Here is a 25,906-nt window from a genome sequence, read left to right on the forward strand (position 1 = left end):
TGTTCAGAAGTCTATAATCCAGTATTTGTCAGGGTTAAGTGGTGAATATATTTACATTACAGTAATATTTATGTATCAGCAATTTTTGATTCTGTTTATCTCTGGGTAATTCAAAATGCATTTAAAAATATGTACTTATATATAGACACACACACACATATTCTTTGGCCATAATTTTTAAAGACCAAGCCTTCACATTTTGGATATACAGTAACCGGATTTTCAAAACTGATAATATTCAGTAGCTCTCAGTCAAATTTCTAGTAGCTGCTGGATGCTAATGACTTTTGGAAAAATGAATTCTTTCCCTGTAGTGCTGGAAGACCCTTTTCAGTAATTCTCTTGATAAATCTATGAGACTGAAGTCAGTACTTTTATCAAGTACTCTCTGGATTTCTTTGTGGAATGAACAAAGTCTCCATAAAAGTTGGGATTTTTAAGTGTTTGTCTTCCTAAGAGCTCATTCCTGGTATGGAGGGAGAGTGGGGTGTTGTGTCTAACTAAAACTGACACCCCCCAGGCTTATTTGCCTGTAATGTTTAAAATCTGGCCACTAAGCTTGGGTCTCCATTAACTATGTTGAGCTTATGCCAGTGCCATATATTATTGTTACATATTGGTAGTTGGGTGCCTACAGGCTTTGGTCATGGGCCAGGATCCTATAGGTCAGATGCTATAAAGGCACAGCACAAAATGACAGTCCTTTCTCTACATGCAGCTTTAGTACAAGAAAATATAAAACAATTTCTGTCCTCAGGTATGAACAGCATACACCAGTATTGGTCATCCCATCCTGCCACATCCAAGCCACAAATAAATATGCTACCTAACCTACATGGACAGGTAACACAATTTCTCACACAAAATTGCAATTGCAAGGACTGACTATGCTTTGACTGAATTCACAAGCAGCTTGCATTCCCACTTCTGAACGTGCTTTAGGAGCCCAAGACTGAAACAAAACCCCAAACTCTAAAAGGAAATAACAGTGTACCAGACAAGCTAACCTGTAGGCCTAAGAGTCAGCCAACTTTGTTGTTTGGGCCCGATTCTTCAAAGAAGTCATGCAGAAGGCCTGCACCCCCAGAACTTCTATTTCTACAGTCAAATAGGGGGAAGATCACTCCTTTTCCTCTGGTTTGCAAGGCTCTCACACTCAGGGCAGCACCAGCTGTTGTGCTCCTCAGGCTAACCCTGTCCTATCCACTGATTCCCATTTACTAAATTCAGAGGGGTATGTGGAAGCAGAAAATCCATCTCTGCCTGTCTTGTAAGCTGGGCATGTGGATAATCAAAGTCTGCAATCAAGCATTTAATTAAGTCAAATGAACTGGGCAATGCTGAGCGAGGCAGTCTGTGTGCTGGAGGCTGCAGAGAAGATGCCAGGACCTGAGGTCATGCTTTGTGGATACAGGCCTTGGTTTCCTCTGCATGGGAAGCTGTGTGCAGAGTCCTGGGGTGTCCCAATTCCTTCCTGGCTTGTCCAGAGCGAGCTGTGGGGTTAATACAAAAAGTGTCTTTAGTTTCAGCTTAAATACAGCTTCTCTCCTCCCCATCCAAGGGAGCCTGATCTCAGCTGAGGTCCAGAGACAGTAATGTACTATAAAGGCACTGAAGTTACTTACATTTGTTCTTTCCACTTTTCTTCAAAGATGTGTGATGCTTTCTTGTCAGGCTTGTTAGCAGAGAAGTTCAACATTAAAAAAAGCAAACAAAAATCCTCAACTTCACAAGAAACTGCTTAAAATCCCTCTGAAACCGTGCTTAATTAAATGTCTTTTGTCATGTTGCATAAGTGACTTGTTTTTTTAATCTCTCTTAGTGGTTTCCACAGTTCTGTGCATGGGTGCCATCCCAATTTAATGACCTAGAATTATGTCTAATTGCTGTTCTATCCTCCTTTCCCACACCATGTGGGGCAAGGAACTTTTCTCATGACACCAGTGCCTTAGGTTTTTATTTTTTATATTGTCATTTTCACTCAGACTCTTTTATGTCCTGATCTAAGGCCTCTTAAAATAAATCTGTTCCATACCATGGAAAGAGAAAGACTTGGAACATCTTGCAGTGAGAACACAGCTCCCCAAAGGACAGAGTTTCCTCAGGCTGATTACACATCTGCAAAGCAAGTGTCATCCAAATGAGGTGTCTAGACTCCTTGCACTCAGTAAGGGATCAGAGCATTTCCCAGGCACAGGAGGTGTGATTCTGAATTTGATACAGATTAGATAAGTCACACCCTAAAAATACTTGGGGTTTCCCCCTTTATTGTCTTATAAAGGATGAAGATGGATAACCATTACACTAGCATATACCCCAAATACATGCTAAGCAGAGGGACATGGACCATATAATTGATGTCCAGATTGTAACAGTTGTAGTATCTGAAGGAAGCTATTGTAAAAGGAAGTACTGGGGGCATAGGTGGATAGAAAGAAGCCGAAGGCCCTAGCAAAAAGCACACCTAACCTCCCATGTTACCTCAAACATTCCACATCGGCATTAGGGAAAAAGTGTGTGTATGGGAGTGTTAGAGCAGCCTAGTTTTACCCACATTGCGTTAAGCAGTTCAGAAAACTTTTCAAGGTTCTGAGCTGAAACACTTGCTCTGCCAAAGCATAATCCTAGAATTGTGCTTTTTGGCATCAGGAGCATATGGACCATCAATTAAGCTATGTTATTCCGGCACCTGAATATCCAGCAACTCCCAATTTTGATTAAAAAAAAAAAAAAAAAAAAGTGCAAAGTCTTTCAGAAACCGGTCTTTCTATTTTGACAAATTTAAACCATTTAGTTCTTATGTGGAAAGCGAGAGCTCATGACAATCTGAACCTTTTTTTTTGACACCATGCACTGCAAAACTGCATTCCACATAATTCCACTGCAGCTGCATAAGCACCAGCCCAGGCAGATGAGTCCTTGCCTGCTGGGCTCCTAGAGCTGCTGAATTCACACTTCTCCTGGCCCCACACCCATCTGTGCCTTTCCCTTGGACACTGACACTGCAAAACCAAAGGAGCTGTTATATCTCCGGTGCCCCTGGGACAGAAGTGGTCCCCTCCGCATGTCCTGTCCCCAAGGGTCTGTAGCTGGAGGGGAAGCGAAACTGTAGGAAGGCACCCAGAGCCTCACAGATAGTCCAGAAAAATTGGATTTGTTACCCGGCGTGGGACAAGCCAGTAATTAAACACCTGAAAGAGACATTGCTTATTCTCTCTAGAGCTCCCTGAAAGGAGCTTGTAGCCGGGCGAGGGTCGGCCTCTTCTCCATGGTGACAAGTGACAGGACAAGAGGACATGGTGGTCTAAAGTTGTGCCAGCACAGGTGTAGGTTGGACTTTAGGAGGAATTCCTTCACAGAAAGGGCGATGAGACACTGGAATGGCTGCCCAGGGAGGCGATGGAGTCACCTTCCCTGAGGTGTTTAAGGAAAGGCTGGATGTGGCACTTGGTGCCGAGGTCTGGTTGACCAGGAGGTGTTCGGTCACAGGTTGGACTCGATGGTCTCAGAGCTCTTTTCCAACCTCACTGATTCTGTGAGTCTGTGATTTCAGAATTGCACAAGCCCAGGTGCTGGGTGGCGTCCCACAAACGCGGCGGGCCGACTATCAAATTTTTTTCCCGTGCATACATTTTGGCATTAACGCTCCCGGCACATTATTTTAGTTTATTGTAAGCGCTAATCACGACTCTCGGCGCCTCGCGGACCCCCCGCCCCCGCCATGGCGCCCGCCCCGCGCTGACGTCACTTCCCGCGGCGGCGGGGCCGCGCTCCCTATGGCGGCGGCGGCGGGGGCCGGCGCTGCCGGGGCGGGCGGCGGCGCCTCGGCGGCGCTGGGCGACGGCGGCGCCATCGACTACTCGGTGCACGAGGCGTGGAACGAGGCCACCAACGTGTACCTGCTGGTGGTGCTGGCCAGCCTCGCCCTCCTCGTCTACGCGCGGCGGTGAGCGGAGGCCGGGGCGGGGCGGGGCGGGGCGGGGCGGGGCGGAGCGGGGCGGGGGCTCCCGCGGGCGGCAGCGCTCACCGGCGTGCCCCTCCTCTGGCAGGAACAAGAGGAGGATCCTGCGCATCTTCACCCTGCCCCCGGCCGCCGAGACCCCGCCCGAGCCCAACTTCTACGACAGCGTGAAGAAGATCCGCCTGCGGCAGCAGCTGGAGATGTACTCCATCGGTAAGTGGGAGGGAGAACGGGGATCCCGCGGGCCTGCGGCTGCTGGGGCCGTTCCTCAAGGGGCGGCTGGAGCCCTGTGCACGGAACGGCCCCGGCCCCGTGAGGAGCAGGGCCTCTGCAGCGGCCGCGGGATGTTGCGGGAGGAAGTACGGAGCGAGGGAGCGCCTGTGCAATTATCCTAAAGCAAATGTCAAAACCAATCCCATGTTGCACTCTGAAAGAGCTAGGAAGGTCTGGATGTTGTGGAAACGTGAACGGATTTGTAAAAGTTGAGAGGAGTGTGTAATCATGAGTAAGACAACCACATAAATTGAAAATAAATTAGAATTTTACTGTACCAACATGTGTTGCTGCTCCAATATCAATGCTGAGGGTGAAGATGGAGGCAGAAAAGAGCCCCATGCCCAGGGGGCATAATATCATAATATGGAATATCACATAATATCCCAGCAGTCCAATTCAGGGAAACACAGCTTTGCTTCACATCTGCCCTACATGCATGCCTGGAGGAAATACGGCAAAAAAACCCCAAAAACCCCTTAGTGATCTGAAACCACCTTTTAAATGCAAAGACTTGATGTAAAGATTCTTACACCAGGCCATTGCATTCTGTAGGAAGGAAATTGGATGTTCTTCCTACAGTGGAATGCCTCCTGGCATTTGCGTGCAGTGGTACATTGTTTGTACCACTGCACGCAACTCTTTGATCTCCCTTTGCTTTGCTAACCAGATTAATTTTGAAGTCAATGTAATTGTTAGCTTGTGGCTTGTGCATTGTGGAGGAGATGAGAAATGCGGACATCAACCTTGTGACTATTGAGCTGTTCAGGTCATCAGTAATAAAACTTCTGAAGCCATAGCCTTTAATTTTATTTATTTTTTTTTTAATAAAAGGACCTGAATGGAATCATAATCTCTGCCATTGATTCACTGACATTTTGCTATGACTGTACTGTTTAGCATTTATAAAGCCATAGGTGAAAGGTGAAGTTCTACATGGTGACTGAAACTTCCCCTTGTGTGGCTGAAATTGGATTCTCTGATGCTACATCTGTTTCTTTATTGTTGTCATAGTTACATGAATATATATATATATATAAACATATGTGTACATATATATAGATGTATGTAATAAATAATATAATAATAGTAATAATAATATAAAATAAATTGTACAATCAGTGTTGATTGGTGTTTCTTTTTTTCAGCAAGGAAGTATGAACAGCAGCAGCAGCAGCCACCAAAACAGGCTGAAAGCGTACAGCTCTCAGTGGAATGAAGCCCACAGTTCTGTAGGAACTCAGGACATATATCCAGTGCCAATTTTAAGAATCAATGTGGAGCTATTTTCAATGCTTTTTAATTGACACCTAGCTGAAGGCAAGGGGGAAAGGGAGGGGACTGTCCCTAACAGTTTGTTTTTAGTAGTTTTTCTCTGAGCCCTCATGAGGTAAAGCAGGTGCCCACTGGAACATTCAGCATTGAAGTACCCAGCACAGGGCAAACCTGCTCAGAGGAACCTGAGGGTAGGGAAGTGCAGTCTTAACAATGTTTGAAATTATTTCTCTCTGCCAGCACCTTGGAAATCAGCTCCTACCTTGTCTGGCAACAGCACCCTGGAGAAAGCGAGGCAGTACTTACCTGCCTGGAAAGCCTTGTGTTCCTTGATGATGAGTTGTTGAATTTGCTGAATACAATCAGTAAGTGTGAATGAAGGCACTGTGGCCGTACTGCCTGGTGAAGAAGAAGCTTTGAGAGCCCAGAGTGTCACTGGTGGTAGTGCAGAAAAATTCTGCTCTCTGTTTATTTGGGAGTTGTGTATGCAATACTGTGAACCTTTCCTGGAGACACTTTGAGAAGTACACAGTGAACTACAGGTCTAGAAGACACTTCAAGCCACAACTCTAATGTTAATAGCAAAGATGGTTTAATTTAGTCAAATGGGTCTGTCTGTAAAAATCAGAATAAGCAGGTCATAGCTTGTCCAGAAGAGATTTCACACTGTATTTACTTTTTCTTTCTAGGTAAATCTCAAAATCAGTTAATTGAAAGGATTCTGCAGAAATTACTTTTTAATAAAAGCATCTAATCATGAAAACTATTTGAAAGATGTATCATGCTGTAATTCCTAAGGTTATACAACTTGAATTGGACAAGGGATGAACAACCAGCACAGTGCTGGGAGTTTATGTCCAGAGGTTTTCACCTATTCTGCGCTGAAATCTATTAAGTCTTGGAGCAGTGGTGAGCACCACTGTGATTATATTTGGATATTAAGAAACTTGGCTTTGAGCACCAAATTTTACCATATTGAAATGAGCTGTACTTCAGTGTCTATAGGGTCTGTAAAACGTGACCTGGCCCGAACTGACAGTGGCAGAAGGCTCCGTGGTTTTGCCCCATGGAAAGGCCCCTTTGGGTGAAGGGTGGCCCCCTGTGACAGCTTCTTCCCTGTAAGGATCCGCGGAAAACAGCGGGATCACGCCGCGGGGCCGAGGGCTGGTGGCCACGGGGAGCGGGGAGGGCGCCGCGTCCTTCCCGCGTTACTCTGCCCGTGTGATGACCCCGCTCCGCAGCGCGTCCCCGTCACTCGGCGGGGCTTACGAGGCACAGAGACCCACGCCCGGCAGGGCGCGGGGGAAACCCCCGGAGCGCATCCCTCTCCACCTCCCGGAAACGGCGCCGTTTCCCCTTGGCGCGACCTCACTTCCTCCCGCGCTTCCGTCTCCGGGACGCGCCGGCTCCCACTGCTGCTGCCGCTGCTGCTGCTGCCGCCGCCGCTGCTGCTCGGAGGCCGGAGGCGCCCGCCGGGCGGTGAGTGGGGCCGCGCCGCCCGAGCCCCGCCGGCCCCGCGCCCCGTCCACGCCGAGGGGAGGGCATGGGGCGCCTCGCCGGGGGCCGTGGCGAGGCGGGAAGGGGCGCCCGAGGAGAAAGCACGGTCGGGGGCGGGAAGGGGTATCTGGGTCCGGCTCCGTTCCCGCGGGAGGGCTGCGTGCCGCCGCCGGGTCGGAACGGCCGTCCTCCGCGGGAGCGCTCCGCTCCGTCCTCCGCGGGAGCGCTCCGCTGCGTCCTCCGCGGGAGCGCTCCCCGCGAGTCCCGTGCCCGGGTTGGCGCCGCGGGCGCCGCAGCGATGTCCCGGCACGGGGGCTCGTGGCTGTCCGGACAGCTGAGCCCTCCCTCCTTCCCACCGGCCCTGCCCACCCGGCCGGCCGGGCAGGGAGCAGAGCCTTTCCAATGGCGCATCTCCGCCGGCGCCGCTGCCCGCCGCAGCCGCCCGGTGCGGCTCCGCTCGCTTCGGTGGAGCAGCGTGGCGGAGATGAGCCCGCGCCGTGCCGCTAACCCAGCACAGCTCCTTTCGGGCTGCAGATAACAATTGCTCGGTTTGCCTCTCGGTTCAGCTAAAAGCACCGTGAAGGGCTTACAGATCTGGAGCAGCATGCGGCTTCGTTTGTATTCATGGACCTGGGGCGGTGGCAGGTGCATCTCAAACTTACTTGTCCAAAACAAAAAGCTTGTAAGGAGAAGTATCAAAAGGAAAAAGTTTACTAGGGCCCGTGCCATTTGCATGTGCTAGGTTGTTCGAAGTATGTTGCCTGACCCATGAGCGAGGGATAGGTCGTGGTTTGTTTTCCGGGCAAGTGCAGCCACGGGAGTTCTGTCCCAGTGAAACTATACCCTGTTCTGCAGGGGGGGTTTATGTTTTCAGCTGTGCAGTACAAATATGTGTTGGGACTGAAAGTGTAGTCAGCTTTTGAAATTTTACCTCAAATATCTGCACTGATTTTTACCTCTTAATTCATGTTTCTGAAAACAAAGTCAGAGAGACAATTGTTTGGTTTTTTTTGCATCCATTTTTGGTAGTCAGGCATATAGGCATGCACAGGAGCAGATTCTCAAACTCTCATGGAACTTAGTTAATGCAGAACTTTTGATGTGTTGGATGGGAAAAGTTTATGACCTAATGAAAATTGGGCCAAAGTTATCTTCAGTTGCATTTATTTTTGAGAATGCTGTACAGAGGGAACTGTTTCTAGCTTACCCAATACTGTTTAAAAAGCTATTATGATGTGTAGATTTAGTGGTGTCTGATCACATGAAACATGTGAGGGAAGGCTTCCTAAGCAGTTAAAACTTTACATCTGTAAGATATTGCAGAAAGTCATTAACAAGTTGCTCTCAATTATAACTCCAAAGTTTTTGAGAATCTGACTACTCTGTTGTCTTCATGTGAGCTGCCAAATGTCAGATCTTTGTAAATGCAGTCTTCAGATGGCATTACAACCATGTCTCTATAATCTTATGTGAAGACTATAATCTTCTGTTAAGTGGTGGAAAAGTAATCTCTCTCCTCGTAACCCAAAATGTGGCTGGCAAGGTTTTTTACTCAGCACTATGCAGAAGATCAAAGGTTTTTTGATAGAGCTGTATAAATTCTGTTACAAGGCTCAAGAGGGTCTTAAATATTTAAGCTATGAGTACATCTGTGTTTAAAGAAGATGTGGTAAACTCTGAGGGCCTTGGAGTGAAAATATCTTCCCCTGTGCCATGAGCATTTTGAGTTTCAGGCCAGTGTTACATGCCCGGATAGTATGAACTGATACGTGCAATCTGAGCCCAGATGAGAACGTATCCTGCAGCAGCTGCCATGATGCCTTATAGCCAGCCACAGGACGTAGGAATTCCAGCAGGGTGATGCTTGAGTGGTCCTTAACTTGCTCTCAAACTTCCCTTCCAAAACTGCCTGACCCATTGAGAAGACCCAGAGAGGAAGCCTTTGCTGTACCACTAGTACTGATGATGCTGGTAGAAGCTCTGAGAATGAGGAGAAGAAGCCAGTGCTTTTGTCTGTTTGCAGGAAAGCTTCTTCAGTGCTATGCAAAATTACTAATTGAGAATATTCTAACCAATGATGAATCTTTCTGTAATTTATGTTTTGCATATATGATTAAGCAGCATTGGCCAAAAGCCTGGTGACAGCACAGGGCTCTGGAATGTTTCCCTGTTGCCTGGGCAGTTTATTCATGTTAGCTTACTTCCGTGAGCTTTAATCGCTCCTTTTAAAGTCTTCCTGAACTCAGGAGTGCCAATGCTATTGAGCAAGCTGAAATTATACACGCTGCAGGGAGAAAGGTGGGGATGTTGCAACTCCACATCTCTTTCAGAGGAATTTGAAAGATTTTGTCCCAGCCCTAATTTCTGCATTAAAGAAATTGAAATCTGTCATTGTGTGCCTTCTTCAACAGGGAAGCAGCACATTGTTAGAAAATATGTTATTAAATCCATGATGTCTTTGGCCTGTTATGCCGAAAGAGCAACAGCAATTGGAGGAGGTTTGCTGACAAAGTGGAGTCTTCAGTCGTGGTTGCTTATGCTCCAGATCAGAAGTAGTGATCAAAAGGCATTCCCTTTCCCCTCCAAACACTTAAACTGTGTTTTAGTCATGGTAAAGCACCTGAGTGTTGTTTATTAATGTAGTCACTCAAACAAAAAGCAGCACCCGGTCTTGTCCTTGAGAGAGAGCTGCTACTGAAGAGCAAAAGGTTTGAGTGCCTCAGGCCCTTGAGAATGGAGGTAAGATCCTTCACTTTGCAGCCCTGCATCTGTTGTGGCATAAGAGTTAAGGGCTGTGATCCAGTTTTTTGTAGTCTAACAAGTTTTACCAGAAGTTGGCATTGCCTGGGTCGAGGGGACTCCCTGCTGGCTGAGGGAGAGATGTGGAGCATGATCAGAGGTACTGACTGCTGGCAGAGCAGCCCAGAGCCAGCACAGGTGTCTCATGAGAAGTCTGACATCAGGGAGTGGAAATCGGTGCTACTTCTTCTGTAACAGAAGGCAAGAAGAGAGGAAAAAAAAAAAAAAGACACGCGTACTGTTAGGAGCAAAAGGCTCATGATTTTTTTAGGCAGAAAAATCCTGCCTTAATTACTTTTTTCCTCAAGTCTCTGATAAAAAATGGCTGATAAAACTTCGCAATGCTCAGCTGTCTTTGTGAAATCTGTGTTTGCATTGAAAAGACTAAGAACCTTTTTAAGAATGAAGGTGCTTTGCCTTATTTTTGAAAGTACTGTCTAAGCTTTGGGTGTTACTTTAATAAAAATAATTCCTGATCTTTTTATGGAATATCTAAACTCTGGGCGTTACTTTAATAAAAATAATTTCAAACTCCAAGATTAACAGAATTGCTAAAAGGAATTAGTTCTCAATATGAAAAACAATAAACTAACTTTGGAATTTCTGAACCAAGCCCTCAAAGGCAATTTGTGGCAAAACTCCAGGAAAAAAATCTAATTTTTATAAAATAGCGGTATATCTTCTTTCTCGATTATATCTAGACACTGCTTTGAAAAGTGATTCTCTCCTTGCAGATGCCTAGGAATTAGGTGTTTTAAGAGAATTTGGTTTTATTTTAATCTAAGTGAAATGAATTAATCTTGAAAAGGAGGGGTTCAAATTTGGGATTTACTGAAACTGTAGTCCGAGAAAATACTTTATATTTGCATATCTGAAGAACTTAGATTCTGAGTCTGAAGGAGTAGTCCCCTTCAGTTTCTGCTTTTCAGCCTTGTTGAAAGGCTGTCAGACTTGCTGGAACTGGTTTTGGACATCCATGGTGTATAAAATGCACATGTGGATCTACAGTTTGCTCCTGAGAAAGACCATGGTTTTGATAAGATAATAACAACATTTGTCATTTTCGTAATGGAGTAGAACAGGTATTTTGAAAAGACTCAGCCAACAGGAGGGCTGTATTACTTTCCAAAATATCCTCTGGATCATCTTGGAAACATGGTTTGTAATATGCTCTTGACTGACAGCGAAGGGTGCGAGGTGTGAATGCCTGAGCAGGGAAGATGTATGTGGGTTGTGCAATGGGAGACTCCATGTGATGTCGTTATTTATGGTGCTTCTCTCAGATGTCTTTCTGGGACTCAAACAGCTGCTGTGAACTTTACCTAGCACTGAGCACTAGGGATGTTTGAGCAACTATTTTGCTGTTGCTTGGATCATGGTGATAAGCAGTACAGAGCCAGGTTCTGTGACACTGGCTGAAAGAACAGAGCAGAACTGGTTGATGAAAACCTTGCAGAGGGAAAAAAATAAGATTATCATCTTCCATAGCTTTGGTTGGTGGACATCAGGGAGTGGTAGTTGAAGGCAGCCCATTTCTTTCTGCTGTAATATGGACGGAAGGGTGGACAGACAGAAGAGGAAAAGTTGCTTTTTCTTTTCAGGGAAAGGTCTGAAGGATAGAGGCAAAGGTGCAGGTGCACTCTTACCTCTTTTCTTCAAGACTGTTGTTAAATGGCAGCAATCATTGTTTGCAGGAACTTTTCCTTGCTTTAGTAAAGAGCTGTGGGTTGTCATGTATTTTGATATGTGGCAGTGCTGTTGTTAAACAGATCTAAATCTACAGTCAGATAAGGCTTGGAATAATTGATGTTTTTAGCTCAGCTAAATAAATGGGTTCACATGATCTGTAAGTGGCCAGCAGGTTTTTTCTTAGGCAAAGTATGTACTGCTTGTATTGTACATTTATTTAAAGCTAATTTTATCACAACAGATTGAGAATTCTAGCAACCAAAAATACCTTAGTTGAGTCTGTTAAAAAAGTCTCCTTACCCAAATTCTTCTTTTGTGTGGGACAACTAAAAAATATCACTTCTTTTTGACTTCTTAGTCAGTAATGACCCTGATGTGGCGAAAGCACTGCACTCTGTGCCTCTGAGATTACTTTTGCCACCACTGATGGGAGAATTGTTCTGTATCATTATTGTCTTCCCTTTCAACCTCAGCGCATTCTGGAATGCCGAAGGCAAACCGCTTGCTGGCTGATCAGAGGTCCTGGCAGTGCTGGTATGGCAGTGCTCGGAGCCTTGTGGCTTGGACCACTCTTTCAGCATTGCCTAAGAGCATTGTACAAGTACCCAGCTCAGTATATTGTCTTTACACATGCGAGACACGAGACAGAGGAACAGGAAAGCGTTTATGGCCGCTTGGAAAGAAAGTGTCAAGATCCTTGCTCTGATACAGGGTTTCTAAGACCGCTATAACTGTTAAACAGCACAGAGAGGTCCTTGAGAAATATGTGAAAAGACAATTTTACTGCTATTATGAGACCTGTTACTTTTTTGACTAATTAGTCTCTGATACTCAAATAGAGAAAAAAGTTGCACGTGTTTGGATTATTTAATGAGGTAGCTGTTGACAAAGTGGGGTCTTTTACCAATTCTGTTAATGCTATTTTTTGATCATTAAAGAATTTCATTTGTTTCTGAACCATAAGCTGGAACAGGCTTTTTCCTCTCACCTTCTTGCTTGCCTGAAGGTTGTTCCAAAGAGAGATGAAATGGTGTAATTTTCATTTTGGTTGAGGCAAAGAAGTATTCTCTTACCATAACTCACCAGTTCCAAGCCCATAATCACAACATTTGTGGTAAAACACTGATGACTGTGTGGTATTTCTCACAGATGCTGTAAAAACTCTGTCATCTCCTTGGGAGGCCATCTTCCCATGAGATACCAGCCTTTCTCTCTTTCTTTCCTGAAGACTTTTGGACTGGGAACCTGTGGCCTGGAGTCCAAAGTTTTAGCTTCAAAGACTTGGAGAAGAAAATGCATCCCAAATAATGACTGAAAGCAGGTCTGTCTTTCGGGGATACGAGAGGATCCAGAAAGCCAAGTGTGCTTTTAGAGTCTCCCTTTCTTGTCTGCTGCTTGCATATATATATATTTTTTTTTCCCCACCAAGCTTTTGTTGAATGAAGGTGTGGCTTTATACCTTGATGCCTACATTGTGTGAGCAGAAACAGCAGAGAGCACTGGAGCTTTAATAAGTACTTGACACAATAATCATGATGAATGTGCCATGAGCTCATCCATAAAGAGCAAAAGTAGCAACATAGGCTAAAGTTATTGCACAGGGGAACCTGCAGCCCCACAAGAACGTCAGCCAAGAGCAAAATGGGATTGGTGTTGCATGATTGGGCCCTCTTGTTCTTTATTCAGGTATGGAGATGAGAGAGCAGTTCTTTGTTGAGAGAGGTTCCTGTTCAGCCCTCTGTTCTAAGTAAATTTATCAGAATCTTGAAGGGGGGGATTCAAAGTGCCCAACAGAACAAAACATCTTGCTTATAAGGGTGGCAGCCCTGGAGTGGAAAACATCATGAAAGTGATCTTGCAAGATCTAGAAGGTAGGGCCTGCTGAGAACTTGGTGCAACTGCCAACTTTCCTGCAGATCCCAGAATTGTAGCTCAAATGTTGCTAGATATCTGATAGAAGTTGCTCAGTAGTTTCCTTGAAGATCCTCAGATTGTGTCCTGTCACAGGGCATAGTGTGGCATGGAAATTTATGGTGCAAGGCAGGCTGGAGTCTTGGAAGGGGAACAGAGGTGGTTAATGGTTATGCTAGTTCCCATAGTGCAAGAACAAAGGGATATTTAAATGACATTAGGCATAAATATACCACACAATATTACCGAGAGCAAAAGTTTATTCGGATTTCAAGCAGACTTGGGCATTTATATATATAATGACAATGTCCAGAGTTGCTGTAAATAGGATTAAAAATAAATTAAGCACATAAACCTTCATGCTAATTGATGAGGTCAGGAAGGAATTTCCCTTTTGGGGGAATTACATCATTGTTCACTACCTGAGCTGCTTTACCTTCTGAAGCATCTGGTCCTGATCACAGGAGGCAGGATTCTCAAACAAATGGACCGGCAGTCTGACCTATCGTGCCAGTGCTTAGCTTACCCTGCCTGGGCAGGATCATGTTGAAAAGGTTTGAAAAGCATGTTTTTTTTTTTAGGGTTTTCTGAGGCCACCTATGCTGCAGTGTATGTCTGCTTTTCCAGGACAGCTGGTGTCCAAGTGCCTTTAATGAACCCTGAGACTTGGCCACATGGCAGCAGCAGCCCACATAGAGATGGAAGATGTGATGGGCTCATGAAACATTGCTCCATAGATCCAAAGGTAGCTCTTTGAGCTACCACAGCTATCCACAGTTGCTCTTTGAGCAGCTGAACTAGTAAAGATACGACTTTCCTGCAGCTTTCTTGGTTTTGGTGGCATTGCAGTACCTTACACAATTTTCCTTCTTTCTCTCCATTACACAGCAGTGCTGTTAGCATCCCTGATTCTCCCAACAGCACAGTGCCTGAGTGGCTTCTCCCTGCCTCATAGTTAGTTCTTGGGTATATTTAATCAAAACATGTTGTCTCCCTGATGTTTGAGAACCAGACCTGTTGTTCCTGCCTTGGTTGCTTACTTTGCAATTCTGCTGTAGGAATTGAGCACCTCTGAAATCTCCTAGCTTTTGCATGAGATTAAGTTGAAATTTGCCTTATAATTTACATTTCTGTGCATGGAACAATTTGTGTAGTTGTATAACCATTGTTTCTTTGGGAAACAAGGAACATTTTCAGTCTTTCAATGAAGTTACTGAAGAGTATTTTTTCTCTCAAAGCAATTAGGCGAATGAAGAGTTACACCAAATAACTGAGGTGTGTGTACTTTTAAAACATGCACTGTTTAATCTTTTAAGATTTTCCCCAAGGTACAAGGAGAAGGCTTCCTTGCCAAAATACTGTAATTGAGTTAACATTCTGGGTGGTTTCTGTGTTTTGTTACTGAGCTACAAAGCTTCAGAACTCCTGTTCCTGAGCTTCTGCTGGTGTTGGAAGGAAGGAAGATCAAAGTTAGAAGTACCAGCCTGCCAGTAAATTGTCTCTTAAAAAGAAAACTGAAAATTCCTCAGTTGTTTCAGGTAGAAGCCAGCATTAGATGTTCTTGACAACTATTAACCTTTTCCTGCAGTTCTCTTTCTGCATGCGACAGTGAGCAGCTGGGTGTCTTGTAGTCTGTATGCTGTGTAAGCTGATTGTAGACAACAGATTAACAAGTGAAGATGTCAATAATAGATTGAATTACTTGTTCTCAGTTAATTTCTGCTGCTCAGCGAGAATATGGATTTATGATAACTATGGACCAGTAAAATTATGGCTTCTGTTTCTTGTATACAGTGATCATCATGATAAAAGATTAAGAATCACTGTGGTGTAAAATAATTGGATGGTATATATATTATAAAATATTTCTGGATGTTCTGACAGCTAGACATTTGTGGCTTCCTCAGCTTTAGTACTTTTGAAAGCTTTTAAGCTCTTGAAATCTGTGATAGTTACCTTTCCTGAGTAGGCAGTAGCATGTCTCAGTAGCAGGCATGATCACTGAGGCACAAGCTTTCAGGACTGTTTGCCTTCTAAACACTTTTGAAGGTAAGGACTTAATCAAGAGTTCAGAATTGGGGGAATATATATTTTTCTTTGCCATGTAATCCCAGCACAGCAAATACATTTCTGTCCAGTTATGTAAAAGCTCTTTTTTTCTGCAATACCCAGAGCACTCTCAAAGGGCTTCTTGCTTTGACTGTCTAAGGCTCAGTTACCTTCTCGACTGTGATGTGCAAGAAGCAAAGCCAAAACTTTGTGCTCTGGTGGGACTCTGTCCCTACAGCTGTCCCTTGTTTCTGCTGTAAGAAAGCTGAAATGTGCCCCGTTTCACGAGGAGCAATAAGGGAAGGACTATGCTGTCTTTCTGATTCATTTGTATGGAGCCTGCTGCTGTCAAGTGCTTTAGCAGAATAAAGAAGGATTTTAGATGAGATGTGGAATTCTGAGAAGTTTAGGTGGTAGCTGATAAGATGTAGGGTCTGCTCTTCTTCTGGTACAAAGCGGTTTTGATGCTAATGTTTATTTAAAGGTGGCCTTAACCCTAAAAGGGAGAGATAAAATTGCTTTCATGCTTCTGTTTCACTGAGAGCTGGCTGGCAGAATGGTTTTGGTGCCTGCTTATCTGCTCTGATGGCTTCATGGCTGGGGAAGCTGCAGAAAGAATTCTCCTGTACCCCCTCATTCAGCATCCAGGCAGGCAGATGGTTTAAGCTGCATCTTTGGACACAAGATGGTTGTGTCTCTGTTTTGCAGATGAGTCATCCCTTTGCTGTTTTGTTGTTAGACTCTAAACAGTGCTGCTCTTGGCTTTGGGCCTGCTTGACCCCAAGTTTTGGACGGCAGAAACAGATAGGTGAGTGCCCTCCACCCCAGTGCCAAATTTTATGGTGGATTGAAAATACTTAAGGCCTTTGTCGCCTTGTAGTTAAGCTGCTGTAATGCAGAGAAAGCTTTGTCTTCTCTTGCACCTGATAAGTATACAAAACCACAAACTGTGTGCTGTGGAAGTTGTGTAGGTTAGGGAGCAATGGGAAAAGTAGAGGAGAGGCTTACTTACATCTTTGTTTTTCATCTAACTTGTGGGCTAGAGCTCTACTTGGACAAATGAGTCCTGAGTAAAGATAAGTGGCATTGTTTTCAGTAGCGGGTAAGTCAACAGATGGGTCAGCAGTTTCTTTTAGTTGAGCTGGCTGCCGCAGACTAGTTCTGCAAGCTTGGCACCCGGTCATATTTTCCATAGTATGTAAAGCTAGCTGGTACAGGATTTCTCCTGCTCATCGTGTCAGGATCAGAGGTGCAGATTGGGAGATTGCATTGGTTACCTTGTTTTTGGCACACGATGCTTGCATTTGTAAGCTTCGCACTTGTGAAAGGAACTCTGATTTCCTAAAAGGAACTTGAATGAAAGTTGGGATTTTATTAAAGACACAGAGGCATATTATTATTCATCTTTCATTGCTTCATCCCTGTGATGTTTCCTGTTTTGCTTCTTGAGATACAGGTGTCATGATGAGGAGCTTCTCAGAAACAGAAGTGGATGATGAGTGGAGATGAAGAAATCATACATTTAAGAAGTTGGCTCAAGTTTCCGTTACAGGCATGGAAAGTTTCTGAGACCAAGCCATGCGAGAAGAACATGAGTAAAGAAGAGGGAGATGTAGACCCAGACTTTCTAGAAGGGATTGCAGGATTTGAGAGGACGCTGCACAAACGTCACGTAGTTTTCTTGCTTATTCATTTACCTGCACCCCTGAACTGTAATACTTTGTTTGCATGTCTGTTTGGAAGTTGAAAAATCCCCTCACATCTGTGTCTTTAATATAATCATGGCTTCAAGCTTGTTTTAGGAAGAGCAGAACATCGCTGTAGTTTTTATTTGTGGATGAGATAGCTGCTGCTTTGTACTTGAAATCAATTTGGGGCTTTTTTTTTTGAAACATACATTGAATATGGATAAGCTCAGACCATTACAAAGTAGGAAGTTAGGGGTTTTGCTTGCATGTAATAAACACCCTTTGCATAGAAAGTATGACGACAGGTGCATAGGTAAAAGAAAAAAATAGTGCTAGCCCTTTAATTTGAGTAACCTTATAATGTATTGTTCTCATGGTGTCCTTAGACAGATGCCAGAATCAAATATTAATCAATTTTATCTTTTCTATCTGACTGTTGGTTAGAAAAATGTTCTAGGTAAGATTTCTTGGCAGGGTTGTGGAGTTACAAGTGCAGATTACTTAGTATTGAGTTAGGAGAGAGCTTTTTGGAGAGATAGTTTTTTGAACATCTTGGCTGCGCCGTGAAGTATCTCGAAGGAAATACTGGCCATGCAGTCCAACAACTTAATGATGCTGTGAACAGATTTGATTGTAGTAAGTCTCTGATACAAAGTTATTAAGACTTTGGTGTATATGTATTTAAAATTTTAAAAGTAAATGTGTTTTCCTGTATTGAAAAGTATTGCTGGTAGTGGCAGGCAAAGAAAATCTTTATTTTTCTTATGAACTCCTATCTGGTGTGTCTTATACTTAATAAAAGACTATGGTTATTTTTGTATACTGACTGAATATTTGGCCTTTAAGAGTATATAATTAGATAGAAGAGTAAAAGCAGTTGTTAAAGGACTATTTTTTAAAATGAAAATAGTTTGAAATCATATAATTTTAGTTTCTTCCGAATAGATGTGATTAGTGTGTTGGAAATAGTTTTACAGTGGATATAAAGGGAATAGCGGAGAGACAGTGGCCGAGAATGTGTCCAGCTATTTTTGTAGTTATGTTTTTCCAGTTACATTTTTTCAGTCTCTTTACTTAGATATTTCCATATACTTGAGCTGCTACATCACAATGGGATACAAAAACTACTTGCACTTTATGATATTTACATTTTATAATAGGTTTTATTGTACTAATTGATAAGTAAATTGCAATGACTGTGGGAAAATCCTAGCCTATTTTATTACTTTGATAGAAATTTGAATATGGGATAGTATTGTCTGTATCATATAAGAATGTTTAATGGATTTTTAGCTGCTGAAACTGAAATCAATAAACTTTAGCTGCTGTTGTTGACTGGAACAAGTAAATCTGCACATTTGTTTTCTTCGTGTTACCTGTACCTCTGTGTTCACCTAGTGTTTCTCCCAGCATTACTTCTTTCATAGTGTTTGCCCATGAGGCACACTCAGTGTGGGTTCCTGCATGTTCTTGTGGAAGACTTTATTGATGGAGAACTGTGCATTTGAGTTTGTGCAATTAATCTGTTTTCTAAATAAAACCTAGAGAATCTCAGTCAAAATAGAATCCTGGGATTAGAGTAGCCAGAGGATGAGTTTGCATTTTTTTTCCCAATTTTAAATAGTTTTTTCAGTAATTGATGATAGTGTTTGCAAGTAGATATAGAATGGTCTTCTGCACCCCTGAATTTCACATATGATTAGTGCACCAGTGTATCCCAGATGGAAAGTACATTAGTGAACAATACAGTCCAGGTTCTGGATTACTTTAGAGAATGGAAAATACTTTTTGCTTAACTGAGGAATTTTTAAACTGAAAAGGATTATTTTTCTTGTAAAACCATAGTACTATGGATTTGAAAGAAACAAACTTGTAATATAGCCCAAATTTATTGTAATCTATTTATTCATTAGTATTAAATTAAGTGATTAAGATATCTTCATGTCTGCTGAAGTTTTAAAGAAAAAATCAAATTGTGAAAGATATCTGGTTAAAGGCTTGGAGACAGTGTTGATTGAAATATTAGGCCTGATTTGGGAGTAATGTATCCTACTGTTTCAGAGCAACTCTTTTCCTCACATAATTTTATTAATTTGATTTAATTAAAGATCTTCTTAATTCAAAGTGGAGGAACTGATTGATAGTTGAAGAAATGGCATAATTGATTTTTCCCTTTTTAGTTTATGTGTAGAAGAGATGGAAGAGGAAATGATTTATGTGACTTCTGAAGGTCTTGGTGACAAGAAACCATTTTTTTATTAATTATAGATTCCTTGATTACTTCCTTAAAGGAAAAAATACTTTATACTCTTTTTGCCTGTGTATTCAGGGTTCTTTGTTTATATGATTATCTACTTGCACATTTGTTTTATGGATAACAGTGGGTAAATTTTCCTTATCAGGATGACAGTGATTCCAGGTCTTGCAAGAAATGTGCTCTGCATGTTCTTTATTTCAGAGGAATCTTGACATGGTGTGATTGTCGTGTGTGGCTGCCATAGTCTAAATTTTATTTGGTTTTGGGGGTTATTTTCTCATTCTCTGTTTGATTTTTTCAGCTAATTCTGGAATTTGCACCCTTCCTTGGAGTGATGTGGCTCTTCTCACAGTGCTTGAGTGGAGCAGAGAGGCCTGTGTCAGTGTCAGCCTGGGCCACTCCCATTTTTTGTTGGTCATTTTCTGCAAGGAAGATGCAGTCTAGAGAAGCCCCAGCTTGAGCCATGGTGGCCATAGCAGGAGCCTGGCATGACTAGCTCTGGTTCTCACACCAGAGCAGGTTCTCTGGTCCTCACACCAAGGCAGGGAAGAGGGGAGGGTTCCTCATGGAATCCGCTTTGCTATTCCTGACCTCAGCAGCATCTATTCTATCTTTTCTCCTCTCGGCAGCCATCGGGCTTCTGAAATGCATCACTGTCATCATCGTGGCTTAGCTGGGAGTGCCTTCTCCTGAGGATGAGGCACAGTAGCCAGTGGCCCTGTTTGCTGGGGCCAAGTACTCAAATACATTCTGCTGCCTAATAACTTCCTCTTCCCTACAGCCTGTGTGTCAAGCAGAGAAATTTTAGTTGTTCAAGCTCTTTCAGAAGATGAATACAGTCCGTGTGTGCTGTTATCTTGCCCAAATCTTTAGGAAGACCCTTTGCACTCCACTTGGACATTGGCACTGGACTACTGGGTTTGCTCCCTGGCCTTCCATGAGAGATAAAGCCTAACTTTTCTCGACCTGCTTCATATGACCACACACCCTTAGTAAGTCCTCTTGGAGGTGTTTGCTAAGCCAAGAACCCTGTGGGACACTCTTGGCACATTGCATTGACAGTGATTTAATCTGTAGCCCATGTGACAAGTCTTTTGGCCACTTCTTTGCTTCAGTAGTATTGTCAACCTATGGTGAAGCTACCAGGACGTTAACGCTGCCTGGTAGGTGGAACTCAAGGTATTTGCTTCACCATCATGCTTCTCATGCCTCTAGCAGCAAAGGCTGCAGGAGACAGATGTGGATATTACATGGACTCAAGAACAGAGATCAGCAGCTATTGGGCTTTGAGGAGGCAACAGGCCTATTAATTGGCAGATGCCATGCTTTGCATGGTCACCAGGCAGCATAAGATTGGCTCCAATTCCTCTGAAAGGAAGCCAAGGTCACAACTTTGCTGTTTCCCCCTTTATCTCTATTACTGCAATGCTCATAGGGAAAAGGAAAAAAAAAAAAAAACCAACAAAATTTTCATTGTCAGAGTGTATTGGTCTCATCTACTTCCATTTACCACCATAACCCTGGTTGACACCTCTGTGGTAGACACCTCTGTGAGTGTCATCCCTCCTCTGTTTGGTTATACCCCTGGTCCTTTCCTCCTTTTTCCATTCAGCTAGATCATTTCAGGAGTGTTTGGTCTTCTGTCCCGTGGGCCATACCGATTTTGGAGGTTGGCAGTGAGAGCCAGCCAGTGTGGTTTGGCATGTTGATAGCTACTCACTCATTCCAGCTCTGTTTGAAGAGAGGGGGTTGCTGGACTCAAGGGAGCTCCAGCCATCTCTTCTGGCTCAAACAGAAGGCTCCACAGTGGTTGTTCTCTGAAACCCAAGCTGAAATGGAAATGGCAGGCAATCTGGGGCTGGACGTGTCAGGTTTCCTTTATCTGAAAAATTTGCATTGTTGACTTTTGGCAACCACACTCTGGCTTTTCACCAAGTGCATCTTTGCATAAGCCTCTGAATTTGCAAAATGCATATTTTTGGATTGCCACAGGAGTGTTTCGTGGGCAGTTTTTATGTTCTGTGTAAAGTCGGTACAGGTCCGTTAGTATGTCAGGATAATGCTCCTTGAGTTGTGAACAGTAGCCAGGGCTTTTATAGTACTGTGCCCATGTTGATTGGTTCTTTTTGGATATGGATCTGAGGAGAGGAAGATTAGGCTCAGGGTGGCTCTGAACAGCAGGTTACACTTTTCCTTGGTCTTAGCATGGTCATGGGTGTGCCCTGGTCTCTGGTCAGTCGGCTGGAGTCACAGGTGATCCAAGTCCAGTTCCCAGTGTTAACTGGGGCAGTGCTTGAGTCAGCGCTGGCCAAAGCCTTGCCCCTTCAGAATTGCTTTGCTGCCTTTGAACTCCTCCTGGCTTGACACGGGCTTGTGCTGTGGTAGGGGTTGGAGTCAGCATGGCTCTCCCAGGCCACACAGCACCCGGAGCCTGTGTCATCCTCCTCTGTGCCAGCCTTGGCCTCCAGCAATTCTACTTGTGGGTTCCTCCCTTTCATTTCCCAGGGCTGGCTCACTCAGTAGACAAGTGTGATCTCAAGCAGAGTCACATGCTGTAACATGGCAGCTCTCCATGCATGCCTGTGCAAGCACAACTAAATCACCTCGACCACTGGGAATGGAAGTCCCCTGACTGGGGTGGCATGTCCTCTTTGAGAGGCCACAAGCTTGCTGGAAAAAAAAAATGTTTGGATGACAGGGTGACAGAGTTCAGAGCCATCAAGAAAGCCCATACAAGGGATTTGATTCCTTAGAGTAGAGGAGTTGCTCCATCCCTGAATGCTAAATGACTTCTTAATTTTTATGTCTACTGCATTAAACTTTCCAAAGAGTCCCTGAGATGGTTTTCTTGCAGTGAAACATGGATGCATCTCTTTTGGACATTATCCTGATAGATAACAGAATGTTTCAGAACTTACTATCCATATGCAAAAGCAAATGTGCTTTCATTGGCTCTTTTAAACTTAAACTGTATTTCAGCTCTCTGCAGAGCAGATGCTCAGAGTTTTGTTGGTATTCATTGAGCATAATAGAACTATCAGAGCTCCAAGAAGAGGTGCTGTGTTTGGTAGAGCAGGTTTGGTTAAATCTCTGTTAGTCTGAAGGACCTCAGGGCTGATTTCCAGGTAATGATTGGCTTCAAGGCTCCCATGGTGGAGATGGTCATGGAGGCCTTCAGTACGAGAAAGAAGAGGGCTGGAGATTTCTTCGAGGTGCAATGGGCTGCCATGTGCCACCCATTTTCATGCCTCCTAATTAAATTTTTTTTCTTTGTTTATAGACTGAGGGGGATTAAGGGTTCCCAGGCAGGGTCAGGGTCCCCAGGTGCTTATGGCTCCCAGTTTTAGAGTCCCAGCAGGTATGTGAGAGCCCAGAAGCTCTTCTAGCTGGTCACTAACCTTGCAGCTTTTGGGTGTTTTTGTTGTATTTCTGTTCCTGAGTAAATGCATTTTACAGGCATTCAGGTTCCAATTCTTATGGGTTTTTATGTTAGAAAATTCTACTCATCCTCCATTATTTTCTACTCAAAATGTTTGTGTTTTAAAATATGAATAAAAATTTACAATAATAATGTAGCCTTCCAACCTGAATGGCAAAAAAGGCCAGTTACATTTGATATAAAAGTTACCCTTAGTTGCAAAATTAACTTCATTTTAGTGGTCAATGGGAGATGAGAACCTGGGCATTTTTCAGAAAATAGCTAATGCAGAAATGCAAAACAAACGGGGTTTAAAATTAAATATTTAAATTGGCTTGTCCTATTACATTATTTAAACCTGAATGTAAATCTGCCTTATATGAGTTTGTTAAATAAAACAAGAATCTATCAATTGTGGATTTACCAAAATAAATTACAATTAAAACCCAATTATGATATCTGATCGAGATTGTAATTTATAATTTCTACAAATGTTTGATTTGATGGGAACCAAACTAGTGCTGCCATTTCCAAAAACCAATCCTTGTAATTTATTCTGTGGTCTTATAAATTTTCCTTTGCTTGCTTCTTTAGTGGTGTCCCAAATTATAACTCTTTCTAATGGTCAACCTATCTTGGCTTGAATTTTCCCATGCCTGAAGTCCACAATGCTGATGTAGCAGAACAAAAACTTTGAAGATATTTCCTTTTCTCTGTGCTGTTTATTATATCCTTTGCTTTGCGTGTAGACCGAGCTCTGAAGCTTAGGTCAACAAGAAACCACCATTGTGGCCAGGCTGGCTCGTGGGAAGCAGCACTCAAATGGTTCCAGTTTGCAGCTCTCCTGGGTCTGAGATGCTTCCCACAGGTCAGGCCAGCAGCTTCTGAGGTTTGAAATTGAAATAGATACCTCTCAAATGACATGTCCCCTCAGCAGTGTTTTTACCTGCATGCTGGTGGTGGTTTCTCTAGGCTGGGGGAATGGGCCATCCTAATTCTCTGAAGGAGAATTAGGATGGATTTAATGCTTACCGGGGCTGTCCGGGTTGGAGGCAGACATCAGCTATAAAGAGAACATGGAATAATATTTTGCAATTTCTTTTCTCTTTTTTTTTTTTTTTACTTTATAAAGTTAAACAAGTCCTAGAAGAAGTTTCTGTGCTTATTTATTCACTTCCTTAAAACTTTGGAATCCAGATCTGTAAATACAAGCTCACTTAATGTTTACGATTATGGTTGCTCTCACTTGAATTGATTGATGCTACTTGTTAGAAAAAAAAGTAAAAAAAGGTTATTAAAATATATAATCTGCAGGAAAACATTAACATGCTTTATAAAATATGTTGCTTTTGTCCATAAGAGAAAACCACTGTGAAAGTCTTAGCTTCTCAGTTTTCTAAAAACTGGAAGCCTGTTTGCCAGCTATTACAGAAGCAAAAGGAAAGACATCACAACCAGACTTGAGAGATGTAGCTTTTCATAAAGGTAGCAGCTGTATTGCAGACTTAATTGTAGTTGGGTATAGACCTTAAAAATAATCATGGCCCAATAGGTATAATATTTTTTTTTTTTTGTGGGGGGATTTTAATGTAATTTCTTCATTGCAGATTTCTAGTTGGAATTTTGCCCTAATTCTTTTAGAAGGTGATGTAGGCTTGCTAATCCATGTGAGTTTTCTTAAGAAATGTAAGACACTTTCAGTTTTACCAAATAAGCCATGCAGATGTGCAGCTGAATTTAACCAATTCAGAAAATTTTTGACTTCTTGATAGGAAATATCCTTTATTCAAGCTTGAAAAAAATAGCTCAAGAAAGGATTATGTTTCCAAGTCTGTGTTTAAAAATCTGAATTGATTTGGTTTTTCTCAAATGTTCAAAATGCAGAAAATTTACAGATTTAATTATATTAAGTTGTAATAGCATTACACACATTTCAGTGACTCAGAATGGAGTAAAACCTAGCAGATAAATTCATAAACCACAAATGTGTCCAAATAAATTTTTGTTAGTCAGATTTTTAACTGTGACAATGCAGTTTTGATTTTAATTCCTTTTTGCTGAATATGATATCTTAAATGCATTATATTGTCTTAAAGCGATTATTTTATATAAAGCTAAGCTGGGTACTTTTAGGCAAACATTAGTTTTGCCTTGACTTATGTGCAAAAATGTTTCCCACTTAAAGGAAAGCGGTTGAAGGAATCTGGATTGGGTAATTTAGGCTGAACTGTTGAAAGTGAAGTTGTTTGCTTAGGCATCGATCCAGTCAAAACTTGTGCACATCTTTAACTTTCTGCAGTCTGTGTAGCCTGTGGGACCTCTGCTGACATGGATAAAGTAGCAAGCATGCAAGCAACATCATTCCCAAATTGGATGTATATACCCTGCTGTCACATGCACTTGAATTAAAAGTGCATTTAAGTGTGCTTGCAAATAGAAGATTTGAGACTCCTCAGACATTACCTGATCTCACCAAAACGCCCAACTGACAGTCAAAAATGAGATTTCCTTTCTTGTCTATGCCTATGCCTGGGGGTGGGGAGGGGGGAAGGGAACGTTTTGTTGCTTTTAATACGAGCTTCATTGGATTGGTTTGTCTCTCTGGTGCAGCCGTGACGCAGTGTTGTGTTTTATCAGTGCCCACCCCCAGCAGAATTCTTTGCTTAAGAGGAGGCAGATTTTCACCTACTGAATAAGAATCTGGACTCGCATTGATGCTTCTCAGTGTTGTCTTATGTGCTCTCCTGTGCCGGAGTGAATTTTATCCCCGGACTGCCTGGTGTAAGTTACAGCCCTCTTTCTACCCTCTGAAAGTTTGCATGTTCAGATGTGACTGTGCTGAATGATAGGATGTCTATTTTAGACTTCAACCTGTATTTCTGATAAGGAGGGAAGGTTGCTAGAAGAACTTAGCTCATTTTTCTCCTGAAAAAAACTTTTAAATACTGGGTGAGTTTTAAAGACTTCTCTGCATGGCTTTCTTTTATAAAACATGTTTTTTGTAACCATGAACACTTGTTTTCTCTGAATGGATCTTGAAAATCTCTAGTATTGAGTCATAAAAACTACTTGCCTGTTAGAAAGACTTT

General features: G+C 42.9%; 2 protein-coding genes across 7 annotated transcripts in view; both read left to right on the top strand.

The window, feature by feature from the left end:
• The first annotated feature begins 3,748 nt into the window (after positions 1 to 3,748).
• SMIM19 (small integral membrane protein 19) lies at positions 3,749 to 6,275 on the top strand. Its single transcript, XM_030271587.4, has 3 exons — positions 3,749 to 3,946; positions 4,050 to 4,174; positions 5,383 to 6,275. Exons 1-3 carry the CDS (start codon positions 3,777 to 3,779, stop codon positions 5,451 to 5,453), a joined length of 366 nt encoding a protein of 121 aa, XP_030127447.4. The 5' UTR covers positions 3,749 to 3,776; the 3' UTR covers positions 5,454 to 6,275.
• A 579-nt stretch (positions 6,276 to 6,854) lies between these two features.
• SLC20A2 (solute carrier family 20 member 2) overlaps positions 6,855 to 25,906 on the top strand; it is a 57,032-nt gene continuing 37,980 nt past the window's right edge. For 4 of the 6 annotated variants that reach the window (XR_012055697.1, XM_041715884.2, XM_030271585.4 and 1 more), the window contains exons 1-2: positions 6,877 to 6,988; positions 25,455 to 25,598. The gene's annotated coding sequence lies outside the window, so the exon portion shown is untranslated. Of the gene's footprint in view, positions 6,989 to 25,454; positions 25,599 to 25,750; positions 25,767 to 25,906 lie in introns of those variants that run through there. The other 2 variants (XM_030271584.4, XM_072928517.1) reach the window with 2 other exon arrangements.

The sequence above is a fragment of the Taeniopygia guttata genome, chromosome 4 (genome assembly GCF_048771995.1).
Source record: "Taeniopygia guttata chromosome 4, bTaeGut7.mat, whole genome shotgun sequence".
Classification (NCBI taxonomy): domain Eukaryota; kingdom Metazoa; phylum Chordata; class Aves; order Passeriformes; family Estrildidae; genus Taeniopygia; species Taeniopygia guttata.

Coding starts and splice junctions, on each gene's coding strand:
- SMIM19 (XM_030271587.4), top strand. CDS start 3,777: ATGGCGGCGGCGGCGGGGGCCGGCGCTGCCGGGGCGGGCGGCGGCGCC. Junction 3,947..4,049: donor CTCCTCGTCTACGCGCGGCG/GTGAGCGGAGGC, acceptor CTCCTCTGGCAG/GAACAAGAGGAGGATCCTGC. Junction 4,175..5,382: donor GCTGGAGATGTACTCCATCG/GTAAGTGGGAGG, acceptor TCTTTTTTTCAG/CAAGGAAGTATGAACAGCAG.